Raw genomic sequence first — 26,451 nt, 5'->3', positions numbered from 1 at the left:
TCCCCCGCCTCCCAGCCACACTACTCCCCTCTTGTCTTCCTGTTAGACGCCAGACTTGTGTGGCCGACTCTAGGCTCACACTGCTCCTTTTAGGGGAAGCGTGTCTCGCTTTTCCAGATCTTTTGCTCGAGTATGGCCACCTCAGAGAGGCTTTCTGGGGTCACTCTATTTAGAATGTCCCTGTCACTTTGGGCCCTGTTTTATTTCTTCTTACAGTACATAACTCCTTATTTATGGCGCACGATTCTATCAGAATATAGGTTCCAAGCGGCCAGGGCCTTTCCTTTGTTCACTGTCCTACCCCAGAGACTAAAACAGTTTGTTCTATGTTTTATGCTTGGATGGTCATAAAGATCCTCAATAAATATTTCATTGACTGACTACAGGAAAGAACAGGAGTGGAAATGGACCTGCAACACGGGAACACAGCAGACGCTGCTCAGTCGCCCGGAGAGCCCGCCCACCCCACGACCCGGCGCCCAGAGGCGGGACTTCCTGTGGGCTTGCCGAAAGAGCTTCCGGCGTGAACCGGAAGTCCCGTTGAGAGCAGCCGCCGCGGAGACCCGGGGGCACCGGCTTTGTGCTGTTGTTGCTGCCATGGGCAAAAGAGACCGGGGCGACCGCGGTGAGACGTGGCGCGGGCGCGCTGGGGCCTGCCTGTGCTCGCCGTCCCCATCGTCCTGTGTCGTAGTTGCTCCGGGCTTCTCGGCGGCTGCCGACCCCTTAGGGTCTCGCGGCCTGTACACGCTGTCGCGACGGGCTGCTGGGCAGCGGGCGATCCTGACCCATGGGCCGCCCTGCGTCGTGGGCCGGGTGGGAAGCATTTCAGGGAGAGGACGCCAACGGCACGCGTGTGACTCTTGGCTAGGAGTGCGTGGCGTTGGTGAAATACGGCCGCTGCCGGCCTCCCTCGAGATGCCGCTAAACGGCGCGGAGGGAACCTTGGGCTCCTGCGGGGCTCACTTCTGTGTCCGTATCTGCAGATAAGAAGAAATCCAAGAAGCGGCACTACGAGGATGAAGAAGAAGATGAAGACGACGTCCCCGGGAACGACTCTCAGGAAGCGGTCCCCTCGGCGGCCGGGAAGCAGGTGGATGAGTCCGGTACCAAAGTTGATGAATATGGAGCCAAGGACTACAGGCTGCAGATGCCCCTGAAGGACGACCACACCTCGAGGCCTCTCTGGGTGGTGAGTGCCCTAAGGGCCAAGCTGGGTTGGTTCTGGGACCCAAAATGGAGATGCAGGGTACTGGCCTCCGGAGCTGGCTGGGGGAGAGCTCTGTGCATGCTGTGAGCAGCCTGAGATAGGACTGAGCAGGGACCGCACACACGTGCCGGCTGGCGCCCGGCTTCCTTCGTCTCTAACCCTCCTTCTCCCCTTCCTTTCAGGTCTACCACATGCCTGGAAATACTTTTTTACTTCCTGAACAAATGCCATTTATTGTGTAACATTTTAACTGCCCATTTAAAAAATTGATGGAAGTTGGGGCGCCTGGGTGGCTTAGTCGGTTAAGCGTCCGACTTTCGCTTAGGTCATGATCTCGCGGTTTGTGGGTTCGAGCCCCGCGTTGGGCTCTGTGCTGACTGCCAGCTCAGAGCCTGGAGCCTGTTTCGGAGTCTGTGTCTCCCTCTCTCTCTGACCCTCCCCTGCTCACGCTGTCTCTCTCTCTCTCCTAGAAATAAAACATTAAAAAAAAAAAAATTGATGGAAGCTATGTATTTGCTAGGCCGCTCTTTTGCTCAGTTCGACCTAGTTAATACTCTACCTTCATTTGAAACCTGGCCAAAAGGTACCTTGAAGATAGGCCATAAAGTGGGCTTTCCCTGTGAAGAGTAGTGGAAACCGACTTCGGAAACCTGTTCCTCTACTCTCTCTATTCCTTGTGTCTGATTAAAGTCAGGCCCCACAGTTGGCTGAAGGGGTGCTTACAAAGATATTCCTGGTGTTAAAAGATCCCTTCTTGGACAGCTTTTCTGGATAATGGTGTGAGTTAGAGTCTAATAGTCTCTACACTTCATTTATTTTTTTGTTTGTTTTGTCTGTTGTGTTCCTTTGGTGTTTCTTAGGCTCCTGATGGCCACATCTTCTTAGAAGCCTTCTCACCAGTTTACAAATATGCTCAAGACTTCCTGGTGGCTATTGCCGAGCCCGTGTGCCGACCAACCCACGTGCATGAGTACAAATTAACCGCCTACTCCCTGTATGCAGCTGTCAGCGTTGGGCTACAAACCAGTGACATCACTGAGTACCTCCGGAAGCTCAGCAAGACGGGAGTCCCTGATGGAATTATTCAGTTTATTAAGGCAAGTGGGGGCCAAGGCCAGCTCTTTTGCCTTCCTTGTGAATACATTGATAGTGGGGACAGGTGCTGTCCATTGTCAGCCTGTGGCCATCATGAAAATGCCATTCAGATCTCGTGTGGGGAGACATAACTGGTTCCCGCAGCTGCTTTTCTTCTGGATCCAGCACGGTGTTCTTGCTGAGGCCACACTTCCCGTGAGCTGCTCTGATACAGTGGGTACTAACACATTGGGGATACTAATTCAGGCCCATTCTGGCCAGGGTTATTTGGGAATGCAGCCAGAAGTGAATGGTGTTTTGGACTGAATTGTGTCCTCTCCAAAATTCACATGAAGCCGTAACCCTTAATGTGTTTGTATTTGGAATGAGGGAGTAATTAAGGTTAAATGAGGTTAAAAGAGTGGGGCCCAGATCCGATAGGATGAGCATCCTTTTAAGAATAGTCCAGCCCAGGAGCCCTCTCTCTTTGCACGTGCACAAGGAAGAGGTCATGCGGGCACATAGTGAGAAGGTAGCCAGGAAGAGAGCCTTAACTAGAGACTAATCACTGTCACCTTGACGGAGTACTTCTAGAAATGTTTCTTTTGTCAAATCATCCAGTCTGTGGTGTTCTGAACAGCAGCTGAGCAGACTCCTATAAATGGTAAACCCTGTCTAAGGCTGAATACCTGCACAGGACCAATAGTCAACAGTTTTCATGAGGGAAAGTCAAAAAGAACTTCCAAGTGTTGAAGTGGATAGGGTTCCATATGCAGAGCATTAAACATGCTTGGGCTTGTTCTGAGAGACAGGTGAATGCCATCCAGAATAGCTGCACAGTGCCTTTTGTTACCCTTGCTGATCTAAAGGGAATTGGATTAAGCCCCCCAGATCTGGAGAGGGGGCATGCAGTGCAGTAATGCATCCAGTCTCTGAGCAGCTAGCAGGAGCCCTGGTGAGAGTTCTGTCTTGTGACGTGGAAAGGTGCCCAGGGAGAAGGGCCTGCACCTTGCTGGAATGAGCCCCACATTAGCACGCTGGCTGTGCTCAGTCTTGGCGGGAGCTGCCTGCATGAATGTAGGTGTTGGTATGCTGCAGTAGTAGACCCAGAAGGGCAGCAGCAGGGGCAGGTCACAGCCCAGGATCCGAGTGGCGAATTTCCATGGCTGCCACACAACCTCTGCTGCTTTCCATCCTAAAGATTGTTGGGAACCTGGAAGATTTCAGCTGTAGTCTCTTCCATCAAGAAGCTTCCATTCATTTTTTTATTTTTATTTTTCTTAAGTAGGCTTCATGGCTAACACAGAGCCCAGTGCGGGGCTTGAACTCATGACCATGAGATCAAGACCTGACCTGAGATCAAGAGTCGCACACTTAACCTACTGAGCCATCCAGGTGCTCCGAAACTTACATTGTAGTTGGGAGAAATAGGAACATTGGTGAGGAGGCCAGGAGATTTTGCATGTAGTTTATGCAACAATGACTAAATACATGCTTTGTGCCAGTTTTGTGCTAGGAGCTGTAATAATGCCGGTGTGGCTGGATGAACCATTGGCTTATGATGGGGCCTGCAGGGATGGAGAAGAAAAGGGAAGGGAAAATAAAAAAGATTTTACATAGCATTTTATGAATTAAGGGACATGCATCAGAAAAGAGCCAGGCAAGAGCAAGGTTTTACTCTCAAAAGCAGAGGTTAATAAGAAAAAGCTCAACTTGGGCACACCTAACCTCTTTAGGATTGCACATTGGGCTCTCCCCGAAGTCAAATGAACTCTTCACTCGGTAGAATGAATGTGTCCTGAGTGAGCCGCGCATTGCTAATTGTGCCTGTTGAATGTTGTCACTCCTTGCAGCTGTGTACTGTCAGCTATGGAAAAGTCAAGCTGGTCCTGAAGCACAACAGGTAAGGGATCCTGTGACAGCAGCCCCCCCCCCCCCGCCCCCGCAAGGCACTTTCGCCCTGTGTGGAGCAGGCAGCAAGGGGCTGCTGCCTGTGGACTGTCTGCACCAGCACCGGCTCCCCTGAGGAAGGGGATAAAAGGCGTAAGCGAAGGGAAGTGACCAAAACCGGGAATTTGTTTCCTGGCCACTGTGTTCCCCTGCCCCAAGCAGCAGAGCTGAGGCTCAAGCTGCTCCTTATTTGACTTCAAAGCCGCGTTTTGTCCACACCCTCGTTTGTTATGTCTTGGCCAGTGGCTCATAGCTTGGATTTGGCTAAGGCTTTGGGAGAATAAGAGATTGAGAGAAGCACAGAGCCACTGTTTCCAGACCATGTGATCACATGAGCCACAACGTTCTGGAAATGGTGTACTGCTCAGTAGTCCCCTCCCTCCCCTCTTGCAGATACTTCGTGGAAAGCTCCCACCCTGATGTCATCCAGCACCTTCTCCAGGATCCGGTGATCCGGGAGTGCCGCCTGCGGAACTCTGACGGGGAGGCCACGGAGCTCATCACAGAGACGTTCACGAGCAAGTCGGCCGTAAGTGGGCTCCCGGGTCACCCTTGGCAGTGGGAGCGTGGGGATGTCGGCTCTCCCAGAGGCGTTCGGTCCAGCATTCGCAGCTTTGGGAGCCCACAGTCTTCTTACAGCTGCAGTTGCTTGTTCAACTCTGGCTCTTGCTTGGAAGCCTGAGGTTTCATTGTCGCACAGAGGTTCAGGTGCTGCCTCTCTTACAGATTGCCAAGACTGCTGAAGGCAGTGGTGGGCCTTCCACTTCCCGGGTGACGGACCCACAGGGTAAATCTGACATCCCCACGGACCTGTTTGACTTCTATGAACAAATGGACAAGGATGAGGAAGAAGAAGAAGAGACACAGACTGTATCTTTTGAAGTCAAGCAGGTTAATGCGGGTACCCCTCTCCAAGCTGGCCTCGCCCTGTGTGGACTCCGCAGTCTGTGTGAGAGGAAGGGATCCCCATCTCCTCCTGACATTGCTTTCTGCCTTATGGTACCTGGGCTGTGGCATCATTCCTCCTAATGGGGTTGGATCTGAGTGTCCTGCTACTCTGGCTGGTGGCTCAGTCTTCACAAGTTCCCGGGAGATGTAGGAAGCAGTGTCTGAGGGGCATTTTGGTGGTTTGGGGGGATGTTTTGGTGATTGGATTTAATTTTTTCTGTGTCATTAATTTGGATTGCTTTTCTGTGCTTTAACCCAGCTGTTACCAAGCAAGATCTGAAATTGCAAAAGCCTACATAAAACGCTGTCTTCTTGACCATCAGGCTCCTTCTGGATTGTGTATAGCTTTGGATTTAACAGCTTTGGTATTTAACAAGATTATAAAACGTCTTTCATGCTCACTCCCCAGGAAATGATTGAAGAACTCCAGAAACGTTGCATCCACCTGGAGTACCCTCTGTTGGCAGAGTATGACTTCCGGAATGATTCTGTTAACCCTGATATCAACATTGACCTGAAACCCACAGCTGTCCTTAGACCTTATCAGGAAAAGAGCTTACGGAAGATGTTTGGGAATGGACGTGCCCGCTCAGGGGTCATTGTTCTTCCTTGTGGTAGGTGACACCTGAATGAAGAAGGTGGCCAGGCTCTTCGGTCACAATCTGCCAGCTTCCTCTCGCTCTCCTTTGTGCGCCTTTCTCTAAGTCACACCTGGCCAGGGAGCAGCCAAGGTCTGATGACCCCCTGATCCATGACCTAACCAGTATTTGAGTGCCTGCTGTGTGCTGGGCTTTGACCTCAGCAAAGGTGGATACTGGAGATACAGTCGTGCATAGAACAACACTTCCGACCTCGGGGAGCTCATATTGGTGGTAGAGAGACAGCTGGTAAACCCATCAACTAAGCAGTGTGTAAGATCTTGGGCAGTGACAGTGATGTGGGGCAGGTGCTCTTTTTTATGCTGGGTTAGGGTCTCCTCCTTCGCAATCGATCTCGAGAGTTGTGTATATTTGGAGACTTCCTACCAGAGAAGCCTTGCTCATTCCTTGATGGCTTATTACAATGTGTGCATCCAAGAAAGGGCAGTATGGCCCCCTTGGCGCCTCTCTGGTATCATTTGTCCCAAGTCATGTCAGGTCCTGGCTGAGGTTCTTGGCCAGGGGTCACAACACATTCACCGGGGGGCCCTACCGCAGACTTGAGGAGGTTAGAATCTTCAGGGGAGAGGCCTGTACCTTCAGGTTCTTTTTTCTTTTTCTTTTTTTTAAAATCTCCCTGGGTGGTTTTGATGCACATGCCTGGTAAACGAGGAATTGCCGTTTGAAGGCTTAGCTTGATTTTTATCTCAATCTTCAAATGGTGGAAGATAGTGACCTTGGAAGCCCTGGAATTTCGCCTGTGTCTTTGCCAGTAGAGTACACATTTCCCATGCACTTGAGTTCTCAGCCCAGCAAGTGGTGCTAAGAGCTGCCTTGTGCTGGTCCTCTGTGCGGTCTGTGTACCTGGTGCGCTGTCCCCCAGCAGCACCACCTTCCCGTGGCATGAGCAGGGTGTGCTGAGCTTCCCTTTTCTCTTGTTTAAAATGGCAACAATAAGAGTATCTCGTATCTCTGGTGAGTTTTCAGATTTCAACATTAGAACAGAATTCAGGGAAAATGCTACAGGAGGGCCTGGTGCCTGTCTCTCTAAATTGTCATGTTTATGCTAGGCCATGTCTCCGTTTTATAGAGAAGGAAACAGGCCCCTGGAGCAAGAAGTGCCTCATGATATATGAGGATGATTACACATAATTCGTCCAGATTCATGTGTCGAGTCATTCTGTCTGTATTCTTCAAAAAAAAATTTTTTTGAATGTTTATTTTTGAGAGAGAGACCAACATGAATAGGGGAGGGGCAGAGAGGGAGAACAGAATCCGAAGCAGGCTCACTGAGGCGTCAGCACAGAGCCTGATGTGGAGCTTGAACTCTCGAACCACGAGATCATAACCTGAGCCGAAGTTGGATGCTTCACTGACTGAGCCACCCAGGGCGTCCCTGTCTGTGTCTTTCATTGCAACCGGGCCTTGGGTGACTTTGCCCTTTGGTTTCACATAGGTGCCGGCAAGTCCCTGGTTGGTGTGACAGCTGCCTGCACCGTGAGAAAGCGCTGTCTGGTGCTGGGCAACTCAGCTGTGTCTGTGGAGCAGTGGAAAGCCCAGTTCAAGATGTGGTCCATCATCGACGACAGCCAGATCTGCCGCTTCACCTCCGACGCCAAAGACAAGCCCATAGGCTGCTCCATTGCCATTAGCACCTACTCCATGCTGGGCCACACCACCAAAAGATCCTGGGAGGCCGAGCGAGTCATGGAGTGGCTCAAAACTCAAGAGTGGGGCCTCATGATCCTGGATGAAGTACACACCATACCAGGTAAGCAGGCTGAGAGCTGAGCTGCCTGTCCGTTGCAGAAGCAGAAATTGGTTTCTGTTTGTTGGGTTGAGGGAAAGCTGCTGTGTAGTACATTTGTTTTGCTAGAAAGGCTTGCTGGGTAAAGTTTTAAAATAAGTCCTAAGCAGGCTGGGCTGAGGGTGGGTGGTGGATGGGTGTACACCTTCAGAGCTTCGTTAATCATGGGCCCGGCATAGTCATTCAGAAAATGGTTTTTGCCTTCTTCATCTTACTATTGCTGCTCAGTTTACTCTTAACCACTTGGCTTATGGGGCTGTGAAAACTGGACCAGGAGCACGGAAGTCCTTGCCATAGTGGTATCTGTTTTATCTGAAGGCTGAATTGAAGTATTGATCCTTGATATATTACAGAAGCCCTACTTCTCCAAGTGTTGCAGGCAGTCTTTTTTATTTTTTTTTAAGTAGCTATATTGATAAAATATCCACCAATAAAATCTACCTATTATAGGTATGCAATTCAAGATTTTTCGTACAGTCATGGAATTGTGCGGCCATGACCATGATCCAGTTTTAGAACCTCAGCCTCGTAGTCACTCACAGTCCGTGCTTTCAGCCCCAGCCCCAGGGGACCATGGACGTGCTTCCTGTCTCTAGAAACCTGCCTTTTCTGGAGATGTCATCATTATTACAAAGCATAGAACATGTATTTCATATATATTTTAAAGAACATGTGTATAATACATATTTTACATCTTATAAGATCACATAATATGTATTTTCTTATATGTGGCGGCTTTTACTTTGCATGACGGTTAACCCACATTACATTGTATTGATAGTATCTGCCCTTTTATTGCTGCATAGTATTCCAGTATTCATTGATAAAGCAAATGAAGGGGAAGCCCTGATAAATTAAGAAATGTAAATTAGAGATTTCTCCGAATGAATGAAATCAGAGGCATTTGACATAGAGTGTTCAAAATACTGCCCAAGTGGAGAAGAGAGCAGTCAAAACCAAGGTTAAAGAGGGCCAGGCAGGGTAGAGTGTGGGCCAAATCCTATAGGACCTCATAGGTCTCTGTAGGGTGTTGGGCTTGTACTGTGAGTAGGTGGGAAGTCATTTGAGGTATTTGAGCAGAGGATGACACCATCTGATCAATGGCTATAAAAGTACCACCCTGGGTACTGTCCTGGGAATAAGATTCCACCCCCTGGGAGGCAGGGGTGGAAGCAGCTGGGTGGGTCCAATCAGGAGGCTTGAATTAGTGAGAATGAAGGTCATCTAATTCTGGATGTGCTGTGAGGGTGAAGCGGACAGGCTGACTGCGGTATCTGAGAGAGAAATCAAGGGTGACTGTAAGGTTTTTGGCCTGAGCAACTGGAAGGAAAGCTATAGAACTGGGCAAAGCTGTAAAAGGAACAGGTTTGCAGAGTGCTGATTGGGTTAGGCTGTAGACATGTACACTGGATTATCAGGTAGACATTCTGGCAGTGGCAAAGATGTTAGAAAGTGGGCAAAAGACCAGAGTAGACATTTCACTGAGGAGAATATACAGATGCTTAGCAACCCTTGAAAAGATACTCCACATTATTAGCCCTGAGGGGAGCTCGGCTTAGTACCATGTGATGTGATGCTGCTATACAGCCATCACAGTGGCCACACTGGGAAATGCCAACAATACCTGATGGGAGCACAGAGTGCCTCGTGGAAGCACAGAGCAGCTGCCGGGAGCACGGAGCGGCTGACGGGAGCACGGAGCAGCTGACGGGAGCATAGAGCACCTGATGGGAGCACAGAGCAGCTGACATGCATCACCAGAGGAATCACAAAATGTACAGTCACGTGGAGAAGTTGGGCAGTTTCTTAAAAGATTGCCATGTGACTCAGGCCACCCCTGGGCATCCATCCTAAAGAGTGGAAACTCAGGTTCACACGAAAACCTGTACATGAATGTTTGTAGGGGCTCTGTTCAGAGTCTCCAAAGCCTGGAAACAACCACAGTGCCCAACAGTGGGTGACTGGATATACAAATGGGGATATTCCTCCCCCGAAACACTACTCAGCCATGAAATAACACACTGTTGCTGCGTGCAACAACTTGGGTAAACCTCAGAGGCACAAATCAACCCATCTTGGAAAGCTATACAATGTATAGTGCCTTTGAAAGGACCAGACCAGTGATGGAGAGCATGTCAGTGGGTGCCAGGTGTGACTGTAGAGGGAGAACACGAGGAAGAGTTTTGGGGTGATGGGTTTGTCTGTATCCTGACTATGGCAGTGGTTACACAAGTCTTCACGTGTTAAAGTTAGTAGAACCAATCCCACCCACCCACCCCCAGGAAGAAGTCAGTTTTTACTATGTGCTAATTTAAAAACTAAAAAAAAAAAGTTAAGGAGCAGGGGGGCATTGAGTCTGATTGGACTGGAAATCGATAACCTAGAGAATCACTTGCTACAGAGGATTTTCGAATTGCTGTGTGGCGGTTCAGCTGGAGGCTGTGCTTGAAGCTTGGGAAACCTGAGTGTGTACTTAGTTTATGTCAATGTTCCTTTCTAGCCCAGGTCCCGGGTTTCAGAGGGCGGCAGCCAGGCTTGGGATTGCTTGTCTGAGGATGAGGATACAGGGGTGTACCCCAAAAAATTTCATGCTCCCCGTCTGTGTGTCTCTCCTTCCTGACTCACTGGGTCACTTTGTCTCTGGTTGGGTAGGAGAGTCAAATAGAATTCTGAGTTCAGTCGTGTTCTTGTGAGCTCCATGGGCCTGGCCATGCTCACTGGGCCAGAGAGCCATTGTTCAATAAGAATTCTAGCAAATCACAGCAAGATTCTTGATAAACCTTTATGCCATGTTAGACGAGGTAGAATGATACGTCTTCCAAAGAGAGTCTTATTGGGTCACTATATTATTAAAATTTTGGTAACTGCAGGACTGCAAGGCACTGTGCCACTTTCACTTCAGGAAGTATTTATTAAGAACCCACTAAGTATCAGGCGCTGTGCATGGACTGGAGACACAGCGGGAGACAAGTGACAACTGTAACGTAATGTACAGTGAAACAAGTCACACCCACAAAACATGCATTGTGATTCTGTTAATACAAAGTGTGGATGGTGAGTGAGATCGCGGTTCCCCTGAGGGGGGCGTGTTGGTACTGATAGGCGGTGGCAGAGGAGAGACTTGTGGGCACGAGGAACACTTACCTTGACCTGGTTGCTTTCACGGGGACAAGGCTGTGTAGAAACTTCTCATTCCTGCGGTATGTGGGTGACTCCTGGCAGCCAGCCCCACAGTGTTGGAGCCTGTGGGAGCAGCATGTGGCCGGTCTGCGGGGCAGGCCCCCCACGGAGGGCTTCTTGCTGGCTGCAGACTCAGGTTGGTATCGCCTGGGCTGTCCCCAGTGCTGCCTCCCTGGTGCCCGCATAGGTTGGCGTCTCCATTGCCTCGGCTGCCATGCCCTTCTGATGCGAGGAGCCTACTCTGGGGTCCTCGGCTGCCCTTTTTCTGGAGCGGCAGGGTCCTTGGAGGTCACCGTGCTGCCGTTCTTTGTCTTCCAAGTATATGTGCAAACCGCCTTAGGCTTGGAAGACCTGGACACTGATGGGGGCCCAGACAGTCCTCTGCTGTCTCACTGTTATAAAATTTCTGGTTTGTATCCTGGTGCAGTCTGACCCTTCCTCAGATCGTTAACCTCTATTTCTGCAGTGCCACTCCCCTCACTTTTAGATGTATTACAAGATAAGCGTAACTCAAACACTGTAACCTTTCAGAGTATTAGTATTTTTATTTAAAAAAAAATTTTAATGCTTTATTATTTATTTTTGAGAGAGAGACAGAGCACAAGTAGGGGAGGAGCAGAGAGAGAGGGAGACAGAGAATCTGAAACAGGCTCCAGGCTCTGAGCTGTCGGCACAGAGCCCGACGTGGGCCTTGAGCTCACAGACTGTGAGATCACAACCTGAGCTGAAGTCGGACGCTTAACCGACTGAGCCACCCAGGCGCCCTCGGAGTATTAGTATTTTTAAAGGACGAGCCCATGGAAACCCATCAATTGGCTTTTTTGAAATTGGTATCTTAATCCCACTTATGTGTGTATTAACTTGAAAAACCAGAATCAGAGCACTGCACAGAGACAGAGACGTTGCTGGTTGACCAGATGAGTCTCATGGAAAAGCTCAGAGCAGGGGGTTTCCCAGGGCGGGTCAGCTGGCCTGGGCTTTCAGGGCTCCCTGTGGACTCCTCGGTTTCTGGGAAGATGGTGGGAAGCCCAGCAGACCCAGCTCCTTTCACTTCTTGGATCCCACTCGGATCCCACAGTCACCCAGCCACCTTCCTGGTAACCTGGATACAAGTTTCAGGGCGAATAAATTCCTTGCCTCATTTAGAGCTCACTGGTATTTTAGCATTAGATCGTGTTTCAGATTGCCGTTTGCGCTCGTGCTGGTAGCTTAGCTGTTACAAGGGAGGATCGCGGGGCTCACTGATTGGAGCTTCCCTACATCCCTTTCTCCCTTTTGTTCTCTTGCTCCTCCTCCTTTTGGACAGGTCTGAAAGTAATGATTAAGCGTTCTTGCCTTCTCATTCTGCTCTAGAGCCTGGTTCCTGGGACTCAGAGACCTGGGGGTGACCCCGCATAGTGCCACAGGCCAGCGTGAAGTCACAAGGCTGTGTGCGGTACTGAGCGTTTGAAAACGTGACCAGTGTTGAGGCACATGGGTGGCTCAGCCAGTTAAGCGTCTGGCTCTTGGTTTTGGCCCAGGTCATGGTCTCTCAGTTTGTGAGATGGAGCCCCATGTTGGGCTCTGTGCTGACAGTGCAGATCCTGCTTGGGTTTCTCTCTCTCTACCCCTCCCCTGCTTGTGCTGTTTTTTAAAATAAATAAATAAATAAATAAGCACTTTAAAAAAGTTAAAAAAAAAAAAGTGACAGTGTGAACGCGCTGATTGTTTCCCTAGCCAAGATGTTCCGACGGGTGCTTACCATCGTGCAGGCCCACTGCAAGCTGGGATTGACCGCGACCCTTGTCCGAGAAGATGACAAAATTGTGGACTTAAATTTTCTGATTGGGCCCAAGCTCTACGAAGCTAACTGGATGGAGCTGCAGAACAGTGGCTACATCGCCAAAGTCCAGTGTGCTGAGGTAGCTGTCCCCTTCCTGGTATGGTGTTGGGAGAGGGGGTCCGCCCATGGTTAAGGGGAAGGGGATTGGGTCACCGTCCCATGGACAGACACACAGCAGAACTTGAGCAGAGGTGCTCAACTCATACTGTTCCCTCAGTCCCCCTGTGAGGTGGGCAGTGTTCCACACACTGCAAAGACTTGTGAAACAAAAGCCCTTTCCAGAGGCACATGGTCAGTAAGTGCCCAAGTGGGGACGGTAATGCAGGCTGGTTTGACCTCCAGATCCACTCCTCCTCCCTCTCCCTGGGGCTGAGCACCTCCGATGGTCCTGCCCACCATCTCCCTTGGATTCTGGGTGGCTCTGTGGGCAACCCTCCATGCCAGCCCGGTGCCAAAGCCTCTCAATTTTGGTGCCCCCAGACGGCACCTGTGGCCGAGATCATTTTATTTTTAAACACATTGGGAAACATTGTCCCAGTCTTGTTCCGCGGTGACTACCTGCACAGGTAAATGTTGAAAATACATGTTCGAAGGTAAGCCTTATCAGAAGGAACAACAAAAATCCTTCCTGGCAACTTGAAATGACTGTTACTCACTGGCTAGGGTTGGGCAGCCTCTGTCCCGGAAGGGGGCCTCAGGTAGAGGTGAGTGCGAGGAGCCTGTGCAGGTAGACTTGCTCTGCTGTGGACTTCCTTACCCTGTAGCTGCCTCTTTGTAATCAACCCGCGTCTCATGAAACAGAGCATTGCCAGAACCTCTGAGGGCCTGTTCTTTCCAGTTGCCTGGGAATCCACTGTCCCCCACAGAACTTGTCCTTCTCTTCCTTTTTTTTATTATTTCACCTCTTGTGTATATTTCTCTCACCCATTTTGTTTAGCGTTGTCTTCAGAAAAAGTCTTCCTGTGTACATAAAGAGAACCCAGTTATGTATTTCTTGTATGGCTTCTGTCTCTTGCTCCGTACTTTTACCCCTTGCATGATGTATCGCTTGTTTGATGATGTAGGTAGCTGTGCTCTGTAGTATTCCACCGTACAAGTACACCACAATTTGATGTATAATGAAATACGACACAGCACTAAAAATCTCTAATGTTGGCAGACACTCGGGTTGCTAAGTTTGTCTTTTTAGCAGCTTTATTGAGGTGTAAGCCGATGTTTCATAACACCCACCCTGTTGTAAGGAAGTACTGTGATTCAGAGATTCCGGGATTTTAGTCAGTGTAGAGAGCTGTGAAGCTGGCCTCGCCCTCCAGTTTAGAATCAGATTCCCGCCCCATCACCATTCCAGAAATTCCCCTTAGGCCTATTTGCCGTGAATCCCTGCTTCAGCTCCCAGCCCTAGCAAGCCACTGATTTATTCTTCGTGCATTTGGACCTTAGCGTTTTGTTTTTGGTTTTTTGCCGTCATGACAGTGTTGCTGCAAATATTTTTGTACCTGTTTTCTGGGGCCATGGGTCATTTTTTTCTAAAACAGTGTTCGCACTATGGACTGTGGTCACATAGTAGGCGATGACCTTACTTTATTGGGTCATGATCAGGGAAGAAGAGAATCTGCCAGAATGCCTAAGTACACATTAAGGGTCTACATTGTTTTTTGTTTTTGTTGTTGAGTAAATGTTGTTTAATACAACTGTGTTTGCGTGTGTGGATGTTTACCTGAAGTGATTCCATGTGAAGGCCACTGCTCCGGCAGGCATACCTAGAAGTGACATATCTGGGTCAAGGGCTGTGCAACTGCTCCCTTCACTAGCTGTGCTGGGAAGCCCAGTTGGACTGGTTGAACACTCATCCAGGGTGAGTGAGAGGATTCCACATCTCCAGGATGTAATACTGAGTTTTATTTTCTTTTAATTGTTTGCCGATGTGCTCAGTATGAAAATGGTGTACCTTACGGTCTTAAGTTATATTTTCCTGTTTACTGATGACCTTGAGTATCGCTTCCTGTGTTTGTGGACTATTCATGTTCAGTGAAATGCACGATTTTAAAGATTTTACTGCGGAAGAAGAATTGCTTTGGCTATAAAGAACTAGAAAGCTGAATGGAATCTTAACAGGCCACGGCCCAGGGGAACCAGAAAACAGTGGCAAAACCTGTGAATTTGCATTCAGGCCAGTGGTGGCATGGAGTGATGGCAGCTAACTGCGCAGTGGCCACAGCATGAAGGAATGGTCTGTGGTGATCACACAGAAGTGGCACCGGTCACACGCCGGAACCCAGAGCCTGTCATATAGGCTTTGTGGCCTCTTCAGGACGAAGTGTCCAGAGGGTCCCTTTTGTGTGTTCGTGGTCTTGAGACCTTTAAAGCCCATGGCACTGCAGTATATTTGGCTGAGTTTGCTTTAGCTTGCCAGCAGCACGTGCACAAGGGACCAGCACAGAGGAAGCCCTGGGGAGTGTCCCTGTCATTTGTATTTGAAGGATCAAATTGTCTCAGGTTTGACCAATGGGACCCCCTTCAACCTGGCTCCTCTGTCTGTTTGACATGTCCCCATCATTCTTTGAACACTTCCTACTTTCTGGCATAGCAAGATATTTTAGGTTTATCTGGTACTTTCCCTACCTATCCTGGCCCTGAGATCAGCCATTTCTCTAGGGTGCCCTGTTAGCAGAGAACGGAATGTACAAATCAAGCGCTAGATGCTAGGTGTGTTCATTACTCCTCAATGTCCTTGCTAGGCTAATTCAGCAGACAGAGCTAGGAAGTGTGTGTGCTTCTCCATAGCAGTGCTGTGTGGAGACTTGTGTGTGGGGGTGTGGGCCCAACGGGAGGGATTACTTGGACCCCTGGTTGAGAATCAGGTTTCCTTTATTTGATTGGAGCTGATGTGAAAGTAATTCCCCTGAATGCGTTGCATTTAAAAATCTATGTGTTTGGGGCGCCTGGGTGGCTCGGTCGGTTGAGCATCTGACCAGCTCAGGTCATGATCTCAAGGTTCATGAGGTCAAGCCCCACGTTGGGCTTATTGCTATCAGCGCACAACCTGCTTCAGATCCTCTGTTTCCTTCCTCTCTCTCTCTCTCTGTTCCTGCCCTGCTTGCACTCTCTCAAAAATAAGTAAGACAGTAGTCATCATCATCATCATAAAAACCTATGTGTTAAGAGATAAATATGAGTGTCCTGGTTCAACATTAGGTATGTGATTTTGTTTTGATTTCTTTTAAAGCTAGTTCTGCAAAGTGAATGGTCTTTAAAAGTTTCTAATTGTGGGATGTTTAAGTTTGCACTCTGACCCTTGACTCTTACTGTCACAGGTTTGGTGCCCAATGTCTCCTGAGTTTTACCGGGAGTATGTGGCGATCAAAACCAAGAAACGAATCTTGCTGTACACCATGAACCCCAACAAATTCAGAGCTTGCCAGTTTCTGATCAAATTTCACGAAAGGAGAAACGACAAGATTATTGTCTTTGCCGACAATGTGTTTGCCCTGAAGGAATATGCTATTAGGCTGAACAAGTAAGACTTGTAAAGTTGGAGTTACCTCTAGGCAGCTTAATCCTCCCCAAGCCCCTTGGTCTTCCTTCTTTGCCTCTCCAGTTCTCAGGAACTTCTTAGGGTCTGAAGGTCTGGTTCTGCGGCCTCCGTCCCAGGAACCGGGGAAGACAGAGGAGCAGGCAGTCAGACTCAGAGGTCCGAGCATATAGAATAAGGGGCCTGGACACCCTCAGCGCAGGGGTCAGGGGCTAGAGTCGGGCTGCTTTGGTGGGGCTCCATGTGCGAGCGGGGCTCCGAAGGTGGGTGCAGGTTGGTATCTGCAGTGGCAGGCCGGGCGAGCCGCCAGTGGAGCTGAGGTCAGACTGTACAGGGGCCCGGAAGGCAAGGCTGACTGGGCCCGCATCCCAGCCGGCCCTGCATCGAGAAAGAGCTTCTCAGGAACCAACAGTGGTGTCCTTACTAGCCCCTAGTCCCACCTGGATGCTGTGTCAGCACTGCCCGTGTAGACACTAAGCTTAGATTGAGGGACATTGATTCAGAAAAAAACACAGTCCAAAAACAAGGAACAAAGTAAAGAAGAATTCTGAAGAGAGAGGTGACCAGAACCTTGGCTGAGGGTCTGTAGCCACTCATTTATGGGCCTCCCTCTGATATTCTTGCATGATGGAGGGCTTCCTGGGAGGGGGAAACCTTGCAAGAACTCCTTTTCCCTCTGTTTGCTTTCCGGTGAACCGAGGGGTCATTCCGTGGCCCTCCTGACATGCCTCATTCTTTTCTAGACCCTATATCTATGGTCCTACGTCCCAGGGGGAGAGGATGCAGATTCTGCAGAATTTCAAGCACAACCCCAAAATCAACACCATCTTCATATCCAAGGTCTGTGTGCCACACGGGGTGGTGGTGAGGCAGGGTTGGATGTGTTGGGGGTAATTTATAAAGTATCTTTGCTTGACTGAGGTTTTTCCCACTTCTTTTGGGGATATAAGAATTTTAAATTGTATTTTCTTTATCCCAGGGGAAATTTTTCATTCCCTGACATTCTGACAGAAGTGGGCATTCAGATGAGGGTCTCTTGGTGGCGTTGGAGATCCCTTTGGGTGCGGGTGGCCTTCGTCCTGGCTGCTTGTGAGCCGTGTGCCGTGAGCCGTGTGCCACGGTGTGGTGGGCGGTGGATGTAAGCACGGTGGGAGCGCACGAAGGCCCAGCTCAGTGATGCTGTAGAAGCTGTGGCCCAGCAGTGCAGAGCGGGCATTCAGATTCCAGTAGGCCTGAAGCTCAGAATAAATGCGGTTCACCGATAGAGTTGAGCACTGGGTCATTAAGTACCACACTTCGATGTGTGCTGGGAACCTTGACGGCTGGAGCCCTCAAGCCGAGGCCGCTTCCCGGGGCCGGATCCAGCCCAGTGTGGGCAGTGGCCCTGACAGGTCCCGTGTCCCACACGTGCTGACGGCTTCATTGGCCTCCAGTTGAGAGTGTGGATGGTTTTGTGCAGATGTGTTGCATAGCAAAAAAGAAGAGGAGGAATGAATCCTTTACAGGGGATCTCTGTCGACAGGGCCCTCGTGTCTCTGGGCCCCAGCAGCCGGCCTGGGAACACTGGTGAGATGGCCAGAGGCGCTGGGTGTCCTGACCATGTTGTTAGGGCAGCTGTCAGGAGAATTCATGGAAGGCCCCAGAGGCCTGCCTGCGTCTGCAGGACCCTGTGCAGAGAAGAGGATGTGTTTGTCTCTCTAAATTATGAATAGAGCTCATTTAAATTCCAGGCCTTCTTTTTGTCCCAAATAAAAAAGAAATTGTCGCACTCCCAGCTGCTTCATTTCTGTAGGTGGGCGACACGTCGTTTGATCTGCCGGAAGCGAACGTTCTCATCCAGATCTCATCTCACGGCGGCTCCCGGAGGCAGGAGGCCCAGCGGCTGGGGCGCGTGCTCCGGGCCAAAAAAGGTAACGGCGGCCTTTTGCCTTCTGCTCCTGCAGGTCTTTCCTTTTGAGCTACCCTGATTAGGAAGAGGGTAGGGATGGGGCGCCTGGGGGGCTTAGTCGGTTAAGCGTCCGGCTTCGGCTCAGGTCATGATCTCACAGTTCGTGGGTTTGAGTCCCACATCGGGCTCTGTGCTGACAGCTCGGAGCCTGGAGACTGCTTCAGATTCTGTGTCTCCCCCTCTCTCTCTGCCTCTCCCCCATTCATGCTTTGTCTCTCTCTCAAAACTAAATAAAACCAAAAAAAAAAATTTTTTTAGGAAGAGGGTAGGGCCAAGCTGCCTGCGTGCTTGTGCTCATGATCACGGTGAGCAGGCTGCCCTGGGCTGAGTAGACTCCGTAGGGGGACTCCCAGAGCAAGGACCAAGCTCTGTGTGCCTCCTGGCGTTTCCCTGGCAGCTGCCTGCTCCGCAGGGCGTCCTCCAAGCTGAGCAGCCGTGTCCAGTAAGAGGGGCCAGGAACGCAGTGTGAGTGTGCAATGCTGGGGCCATAGAGGGCGGGAAGCAGAGCTGGGCCGGCAGCAACGTGTAGGAGCTGGAGTCAGGAGTCGGGGGAGGGCTCAGTAGGAGCAGCTCAGGCAGCTACAAGAGAACCCTGGCACGCACCCTGTGAAGAGCCCCGCCTTAGTTGACAGCTCGCTGCAGGGGTGTCACATGCTCAGTGAGTGAGGGCGCCAGAGGTGCCCTCTGTGGTGAGAGGGCCCAGGCCCTAATGGCAGGCACAGCAGGGGCTGACGTTGCTGCTTAGAGTGGCCGCATCCCTCCTCCTGGGACCAGACAGGCCCTGTCCTCAGGGACTTTGCTTTCCTCAGGACATGGCTGGAACAAGGGTAGTGGGCGTGTGTTGGAATCGTACCGTTACCATGTGTGTGAGAGGCAGCTAAGCAATTGTATTTAAACTGGAGACAGGACATGTTAGTAGAAATAGCATGAACTTGGGCACCAGACCAACCTTGTGACCTTGGGCAGGTAGTTTGCCCTTCTGAGCCTTGCTTTCCCATCCAGAGTGGGAGTGACCTTCCTCTGGAGTGAGGCACGAGCTAGAGGCTGCTGGGTAGACATAACATAAACATAAACAGGCAGGAGTATCACCTGACTAGTGCGTCTGAGTATAGTTCGTTACTTATGCCTTAACTCGTTACTGCCCCCAAAAAGAAACAAATCTAATTTGAAAACCCCTTTGAATATGAGTAGAAATTTGTTTTTTAAAAACTAGTATTTGGTGTAAGGTGTAAGGTATTTGGCTGCTTTCTTTGCATCTGTGAGCTCTTGTAAGACTAACAACAGCTGAATTCAGGGGCAGCACACAGGTACTGAATCTGCTGATATTGGAACTGTGAAGAACAAATGTGCAGATTTTCTAGATGGATCAGGTTCCACAGGCTCTAGTATTTTCTGTCCAAGTTTCTGTGATAATTCTGTTCTAGGGTTTTTTTCTGAGCTGGGTTTTTTTTAGCAACTTAATTGAGACCATTCACATACCATACAGTTAGTCCACTGGCAATGTACAGTTCATTCATTTGTTGTTTCTTAATGTTTATATTGGAGAGAGATAGCGAATGAGAGCCAGGAAGGGGTAGAGAGAGAAGGGGACAGAGGATCTGAAGCGGGCTCTGTGCTGACAGCAGAGAGCCCAACGTGGGACTCGAACTCACAAACCATGAGATCATGACCTGAGCTGAACTCATAGACTTAAACCGACCAAGCCACCCAGGTGCCCCAGCTCATTGGTTCTTAATATAGTGGCAAAGTGCATCACCATCACCGCAGATTGTGTTTAGAATATTCTCATCGCTCCAGGAAAGAAACCCTTTTCCACCAGCAGTAACTCTTCCTTCCTTCTTGCCTCCCAGCCCCACCGCAGGCAAACACGACTGTTTTCTCTCCTTTTTTTTTTTTTTTAAACTTTCTATAATTTATTTTTTATGATTTACATCCAAGTGAGTTAGCATATAGTGAGTGCAACAGTGATTTCAGGAGTAGGTTCCTTAAGCCCCTCACCCATTTAGTCCAACCCCCCCACAGTCCCTCCAGTAATCCCCTGTGTGTTCTCCATATTGAGTCTCTTATGTTTTGTCCCCCTTCCTGTGTCTGTTATTTTTGCTTCCCTTCCCTTATGTTCATCTGTTTTGTATCTTAAATTCTCACGTGAGTGAAGTCCTATTTGTCTTTTCCTTCCCTCTCTTAAGGGATGGTTGCGGAGGAGTATAATGCCTTCTTCTACTCGTTGGTGTCCCAGGACACACAGGAAATGGCTTACTCAACCAAGCGGCAGAGGTTCTTGGTAGACCAGGGTTATAGCTTTAAGGTACGTGTTCGTTCGACGTGACGTGTGGCTTCTTTGTACCCGCGCCTCCAGCAGGAGTGGGAGCCCCCGGCACTAGGGCACTGGGGCCCCGCCTCCTGCCCCTGTGTCTGCACGAATCACCTGGGCCTTGGGGGAAATACTGTGCAGGGCCTCTTCCTACCCCCAGCTTCCTGCAGAGAATGGTCAAACAGTGGGGCCCCGTAGCCAGGTGTCTGGAGTCTGCTTGTCCAAGTGTTATACTTGCCTTGTAAGAACAGTGCTGGCTGTCAGCGGGAAGATGTGCTTTCTGGCAGGACTCGGGGTGCCTCAGAGCTGCGGCCACTGCTGTGTCACCCTGAGCCCCTTGGGGTTCCTTTCCTGCATCAGCAGTGGTTGTCTGCCGGAGCCCAGAGCTCCCCAGGTTCACATACCTGATCTGTAATACACGGTCAGCTCCGATGGGGCGCCCCGCCCAGTGGCTGGGCCAGGGCTTCGGTCGGTCAGCGTGGTGAGCCCAGAGCAGCTAAAGCTTTGGCTGCCTCCCATTGGCTGTGATGCTTGCCTTCTTTTCTGTTGACACAAGTGGAGAGAGTTTAGGTCAGGGTTAGTGCCCTTAAAGGATTTTGTTTGTGGGGGCAGATGGAGGGTCCTGGAAGCAGGGACGAAACGGACACCCCTAGGACATGCAGGTTTCCAGATTCTTGGTTTGCGGAAGACTGCAGGCTGCCTTTTCAGATCCTTTTGATTGTGTCTTTTTCAGGTTGCCCAGTTTCTGTCATTAGCCGTAGACAGGGGGTCAGGGCTGTCTGACCCTCCTTTTTCAGCCGGAAACAGTGACAGTTTCAGACTTGTCATGCTGAGCTAGAGGACAGGATCCTTGACCGTGTTTTGAAGGATTGGCATTATGACCCTTTTACGTGTCTGTTAAAAGTATGTGATGATAGCAATGTTCATACGTCCCAATCCCTGGAGACTCAAGTGAGAGAGCAAGCACCAGATCAGGTCGTGTTCTGGGGTCTTTGGAAGGCTCCCTTGGCAGAAGGGCATCTGGCGTGCGATTGTCTGTATTGGTCGGAGGGGCCTTTGCCCGCTTGGCTTCAGCGCCACCTGCCGAGAGCAGCCCGGGTAGAGCCTTTGGGATCATGACCATGGACTCCCCGGGGTGGGGGTGAGGCCAGGGCAGAAGCACCCGATATCTTTTTTTTTTTTTTTTTTTTTGGTGAGGGTATGTTTAGTTCTTTTATTTTTTTTTTTTTATTTTTTTTTTTTTTACAAATAGTTTATTGTCAAATTAGTTTCTACATAACACTCAGTGCTCATCCCCAAAGTGCCCTCCTCCATGCCCATCCCCCCCTCCCCCCCACATCCATCAGTCCTCAGTTTTTGTCAGCATTCAAGAGTCTCTCATGGTTTGCCTCTCTCCCTTTCCCCCACCATTTCCGCCCTTCTTCTCCCCCTTGTTCCTCCGTCAAGTTCCTCCTAATCCTCCTATACGTGCAAACATATGATATTTGTCCTTCTCTGCCTGACTTATTTCGCTCAGCATAACACCCTCAAGGTCCATCCATGTTGCTACACATGGCCAGATTTCATTGTTTCTCATTGCCATGTAGTATTCCATGGTATAGATAAACCACATCTTCTTGATCCATTCATCTGTTGATGGACACTTAGGCTCTTTCCATGTTTTAGCTATTGTGGAGAGTGCTGCTATGAACATTGGGGTACATGTGCTCCTATGCCTCAGCATTTCTGTATCCCTTGGGTAAATTCCTAGCAGTGCTATTGCTGGGTCATAAGGGAGTTCTATTGTTAGTTTCCTGAGGAACCTCCACACTGTTTTCCAGAGGGGCTGTACCAGTTTACATTCCCACCAACAGTGCAGGAGGGAGAAGCACCCGATATCTATACTCTGGGCCTGTGGCCCCCTGGCTCAGCCAGGTCCCTACTCCTAGGACTTTTCTTCTGATAAAAATTATGAGCAGATTTAGAGAGAGGGGAAATGATTTCTCTATGTCATCAGTCCTGGCCTTCTTCAGGGGTAGGTAGGCCCTGTAGTAAGTCACCCCAAGGGGGGAAAGCCCCATCTCTACCTGTGTTCTCCTGCTCTCTTAGGAAAAAATCTTATCAGCCCACCTTGACGCGCTCTCATTTCTAAGTGCTCCCTCCTGCCAGAAGCCCTGGGAGCCAAGCCCCCAAGGCTGAAGACCCTTCCTGAGGGCGAAGGCAGCAGGCTGTGTCTCTGTCTTTGGTCCTTTCCTTTACCTGGCGCAGGATGGAAAGCTGCCCGGGCGGTTTCGAGTTGTCAGGGCCCCCGCTGATCATCTGTGAGTGATTACAGATCTGCTGTTCTGGGAGACGTTTCTCTGGAATGTCCTTCCCCCGCCCTGCCCTGCAGTCATCAGTTAGGCTCCTGGTACAGAGGGTGGGGAGGGGGCCCACAAGGGGACATATGGCCCACTGGTTGGGCTTTGTAGGTGATCACGAAGCTGGCCGGCATGGAGGACGAAGAGTTGGCGTTTTCCACAAGAGAGGAGCAGCAGCAGCTCCTACAGAAAGTCCTGGCCGCCACCGACCTGGATGCCGAGGAAGAGGTTGTGGCGGGAGAGTTTGGCTCCAAATCCAGCCAGGTAAGTGAGGGGGTGGGGCTGCAGGTGCCTGTCCTCCCAGAGGGCAGAGTTCTTGCACCTCCGCGCGTACTTGGTCCCCTGTGTGCAGGTGCGCACGCGCACCTGTGCGGCCTTCCTGAAAACTTGTCAAGACCAGGGAGCTGCAGGGAAGAAGTAACAGAAATTGCCCGTTAACCTTTTGGTGTGCATCCTTCTGTACCCGTTGTTTCACGTGGCCTTGCCCAGGATGCCCAACGTGGCCCCAGGCCCGCACCACGTGGCTGCAGGAGGGGGTGCTGTAGGCCTGGGCGCGCATCCGGGGCCTCGGCTCTGGCTTCGTCCTCAGCAGTAGAGCTAAGCTGTCCAGCTTGTAAGGCAGGTCTGAGGGTCTGCTCCCAGCTAGTTTCAGTATTTACCTTGAAGAACGTGGAGTTCTCTCTCCCTCCCTCTCTCTCTCTCTTCCTCTCTCTCTCTCTTTCTATCAAATAACGAAAAGAAAATTAAAATGAAAAATTTTTAAAAGAGCACCTGGGTGTCTGAGTTGGTTGAGCGTCTGACTTTTGATTCAGCTCAAGTCATGATCCCAAGGTTTTGGGATTGAGCCCCGCATCGGTTTCACGCTGAGCACGGGGCCTGCTCAAGGTTCTCTGTCTCCTTTTGCCGTCCTCAGCTCATGCTGTCTCTCTGTCTCTAAGATAAAATTAAATTTAAAACATAGAGTTCTCTGAAAATAGTGAACTCTCCATTTATTCTGCAAATACTGAATGCCTACCTTGTGGCAGCCCAAGATAATGTGGCATAATTAATGAAAGTGCCATTATGAGGAGCTCTTATCAGGCTCTTCCAAGAGAAAAGTACGGTGTAGTCAGGTGCATTGGAAACTAAATTGGTATCAGAGCCAAGAGGTGAGTGAGCAGTGTCCCCTGGGGAGGTGCTGCCCTGCCTCCAGCCTCAGACCACCCTGCCCCCAAACATGGGTACTGGAGCCGCCTCAAGCACTCGCTCGTGGACGCTTCAGGGAAATGTTTTCCCTCCGACTGTGTCCTTGGTAATGCCGGGTTGTTCCCACCAACCAGTGAGTCACCCAAGGTCAGGCCCTCGAAGGCATGGCTTGGTGCCTGTATACCCCAGGCTTGTCATCTGGTGCGAGTGGTGTGTAGGGCTCTGGGTCACACCCTGCCTGCCTGATTTCTGTTCACACCATGTATCAAGACAGATGCGGCTGTCCCCATCGTATAGATGAGTTCATTGAGGTGTAGACATTCAGTATATGTCCACGGTGAGAGGTAGTGCCAAGATTCGAGCCTGGGGCTTTCTGTCATTCCAATTGATTCAAAGCCTTACGGTGGAGTCTTGAGCCATTGGGGGACCACTGCCCTCACTGTCGAAAAATTCATAGGTTGTTAGTAAGAGATGCAGAGTCTGAAGCTGGCTGCCTGGGTTGAAGTCCTGTCTCTTTAAGAGCTTGGACAAGTTACTTAATCTCTCTGTGCTTCAATTTCTTCATCTGTAAGATGGGGATTATAATTGTTGTGAGGATCAGATGAGTTAATACTTGTAAATGCATGTGAACTGCTTAATATAACGCCTGAGACATAGTAAGTGGTCGGTAAATGTTTAAGAAGTAGTATTAAACTTAAAAGCTTTATAAGACTTACTGTGATGGTAAATGTTATAAGGAGTTTCTCCCCTTGTAAGTAACTGTGGGCTGGGCCCCTGCAGGTGTCGCGGCGCTTTGGCACAATGAGCTCCATGTCCGGGGCCGACGACACAGTGTACATGGAGTACCACTCGTCCCGGGGCAAGACTTCCACGAAGCACGTGCACCCACTCTTCAAGCGGTTCAGGAAGTGACAGCCACCGGGTCACAGAGGTCAAGCCCCAGCGGTGCCAGGTGGGGCTTTCCGCGTCCCGTTCTCTCCTCTGGCCGTGGCTGCAGAGCTCTGGAGGCCGTGTGTGCTCACCGTGACGGGGACCACGTGCCAGAGCTCGGGTCTGCCTCTGCAGGCCAGCCAGGGTCTTTGAAAAGCTGGGAGACTGTTTTGGTTTTTTTCTAGGCCATTTTTCTATCCTGGGGTGTGATCATTCCTCCCTATAAATATTTGTAATATTTAAGGTGTATTTATCTAATGTGCTGAATAAACAGAAATAGAACATTTGACCACTTTTGTTCTTGACGTTTATTTTGAGAGTGCATGAGCGAGAATGGGACTGGCAGAGAGACAGAGAGAGAGAGAATGAGAATCCCAAGCCGGGGAGAGAGAGAATGAGCATCCCAAGGGGCCTCTGCGCTCACGCAGAGCCCAGTGCGGGACTCCGTCTGATGGTTGGTGAAGTCACTACCCGAGTGGAAATCACGAGTCAGACGCTTGACCCACTGAGCCACCCAGGCGCCCTGAGCACTCTGTATTACAGGTGTTCTTACACCTTGTCAGAGGCACGGGCTGCGTCCAGGTGACAAACCTCCATCAAGGCCCCCTTCGTAGCAGGCACCAGGGAGTGAAATGGGGCCCATCCCTGAGGAGCCCCTGGGAGATGCACCCAGGATACTGAAGACTTGCATAGGTGTTCAGGTGTCGACAGGGAGAGGCCCAGATGGAGGGAGGAGCACAGGCAGTGCTGCCTGGTCACTGGCCTCGGGGCCTTCCACGCTAGGCACCCTGTGTGCAGGCCCTCTAGGTCACCCGAGGGCCATCACATGCTAGGGAGCCACTGTGTACACCTCTGCTTGGTCTTCTCTGATTCCCCAGATTCATTTTTGATACTGTCGGGAGGCCAGATTCCTCTTCTAACAGAATATTTTTTTTTAATTTAATTATATTTTATTTTTTTATTTTATTCTATTCTACTTTATATTTTATTTTATCTTTTTAATTTACATCAAATTTAGCAGATAGTACAATAACAGTCTCAGGAGTAGAATCCAGGTATTCATCCCCTACGTATAACACCCAGTGCTCATCCCAACACGTGTCCTCCTCAATGCCCCTCGCCAGTTAGCCCATCCCCCCACCCCCAACCCCTCCAGCAACCCTCAGTTTGTTCTCTATATTTAAGAGTCGCTTATGGTTTGTTCCCCTTCCTGTTTTTATACGTCTTCTTATAGCAGTTTAATGCCCTTGGGTCTTTAACTGCTAGTTCCTTTCTTCTGAGAAATGTCTTCTCTCTTGTTCTTGGTATGAAAGAAAAGCAGGAAGGACAGGAAAGGTAGGATTCTTCCATAAAAAAGACACACAGACACAAGGCGTGCAGACGTTGTGAAGAAAAACTTGTTATTTTGAGGAGAAGGCTCATCCGAATAGGCAAACGCGCTCATACCTGGGGAGTGTTGAAAGCCTGTGCTAAAAGTGCTAAAAAAAGGGCCTCTACATTGGCGTCCCTGCCCCTGCTCCCCCACCCTCAACCCCCCTCCCTGAGGCTCAGCAGCAGCCCTGTTTGCTGTGTGGTCACAC

The 26,451-nt window shown here is 50.1% G+C and overlaps 1 protein-coding gene across 1 annotated transcript; it reads left to right on the top strand.

Moving 5' to 3' along the window:
• The first annotated feature begins 535 nt into the window (after window positions 1–535).
• Window positions 536–25,160, top strand: ERCC3 (ERCC excision repair 3, TFIIH core complex helicase subunit). The gene is made up of 15 exons (XM_039253205.1): window positions 536–625; window positions 984–1,189; window positions 2,068–2,304; window positions 4,135–4,184; window positions 4,625–4,760; window positions 4,958–5,122; window positions 5,589–5,793; window positions 7,274–7,588; window positions 12,521–12,705; window positions 15,941–16,143; window positions 16,902–16,998; window positions 17,951–18,068; window positions 20,293–20,411; window positions 22,868–23,020; window positions 24,722–25,160. The coding sequence occupies exons 1-15, from the start codon at window positions 598–600 to the stop codon at window positions 24,851–24,853; spliced, it is 2,349 nt and encodes a 782-aa protein (XP_039109136.1). The 5' UTR covers window positions 536–597; the 3' UTR covers window positions 24,854–25,160.
• Window positions 25,161–26,451: the final 1,291 nt, after the last annotated feature.

This window comes from Hyaena hyaena, unplaced genomic scaffold, assembly GCF_003009895.1.
Source record: "Hyaena hyaena isolate Hyena2069 unplaced genomic scaffold, ASM300989v1 scaffold_441, whole genome shotgun sequence".
Taxonomy (NCBI): Eukaryota; Metazoa; Chordata; class Mammalia; order Carnivora; family Hyaenidae; genus Hyaena; species Hyaena hyaena.
Note: the sequence above shows the minus strand (reverse complement) of the source record. Positions and strands in the feature narration are given on the sequence as shown.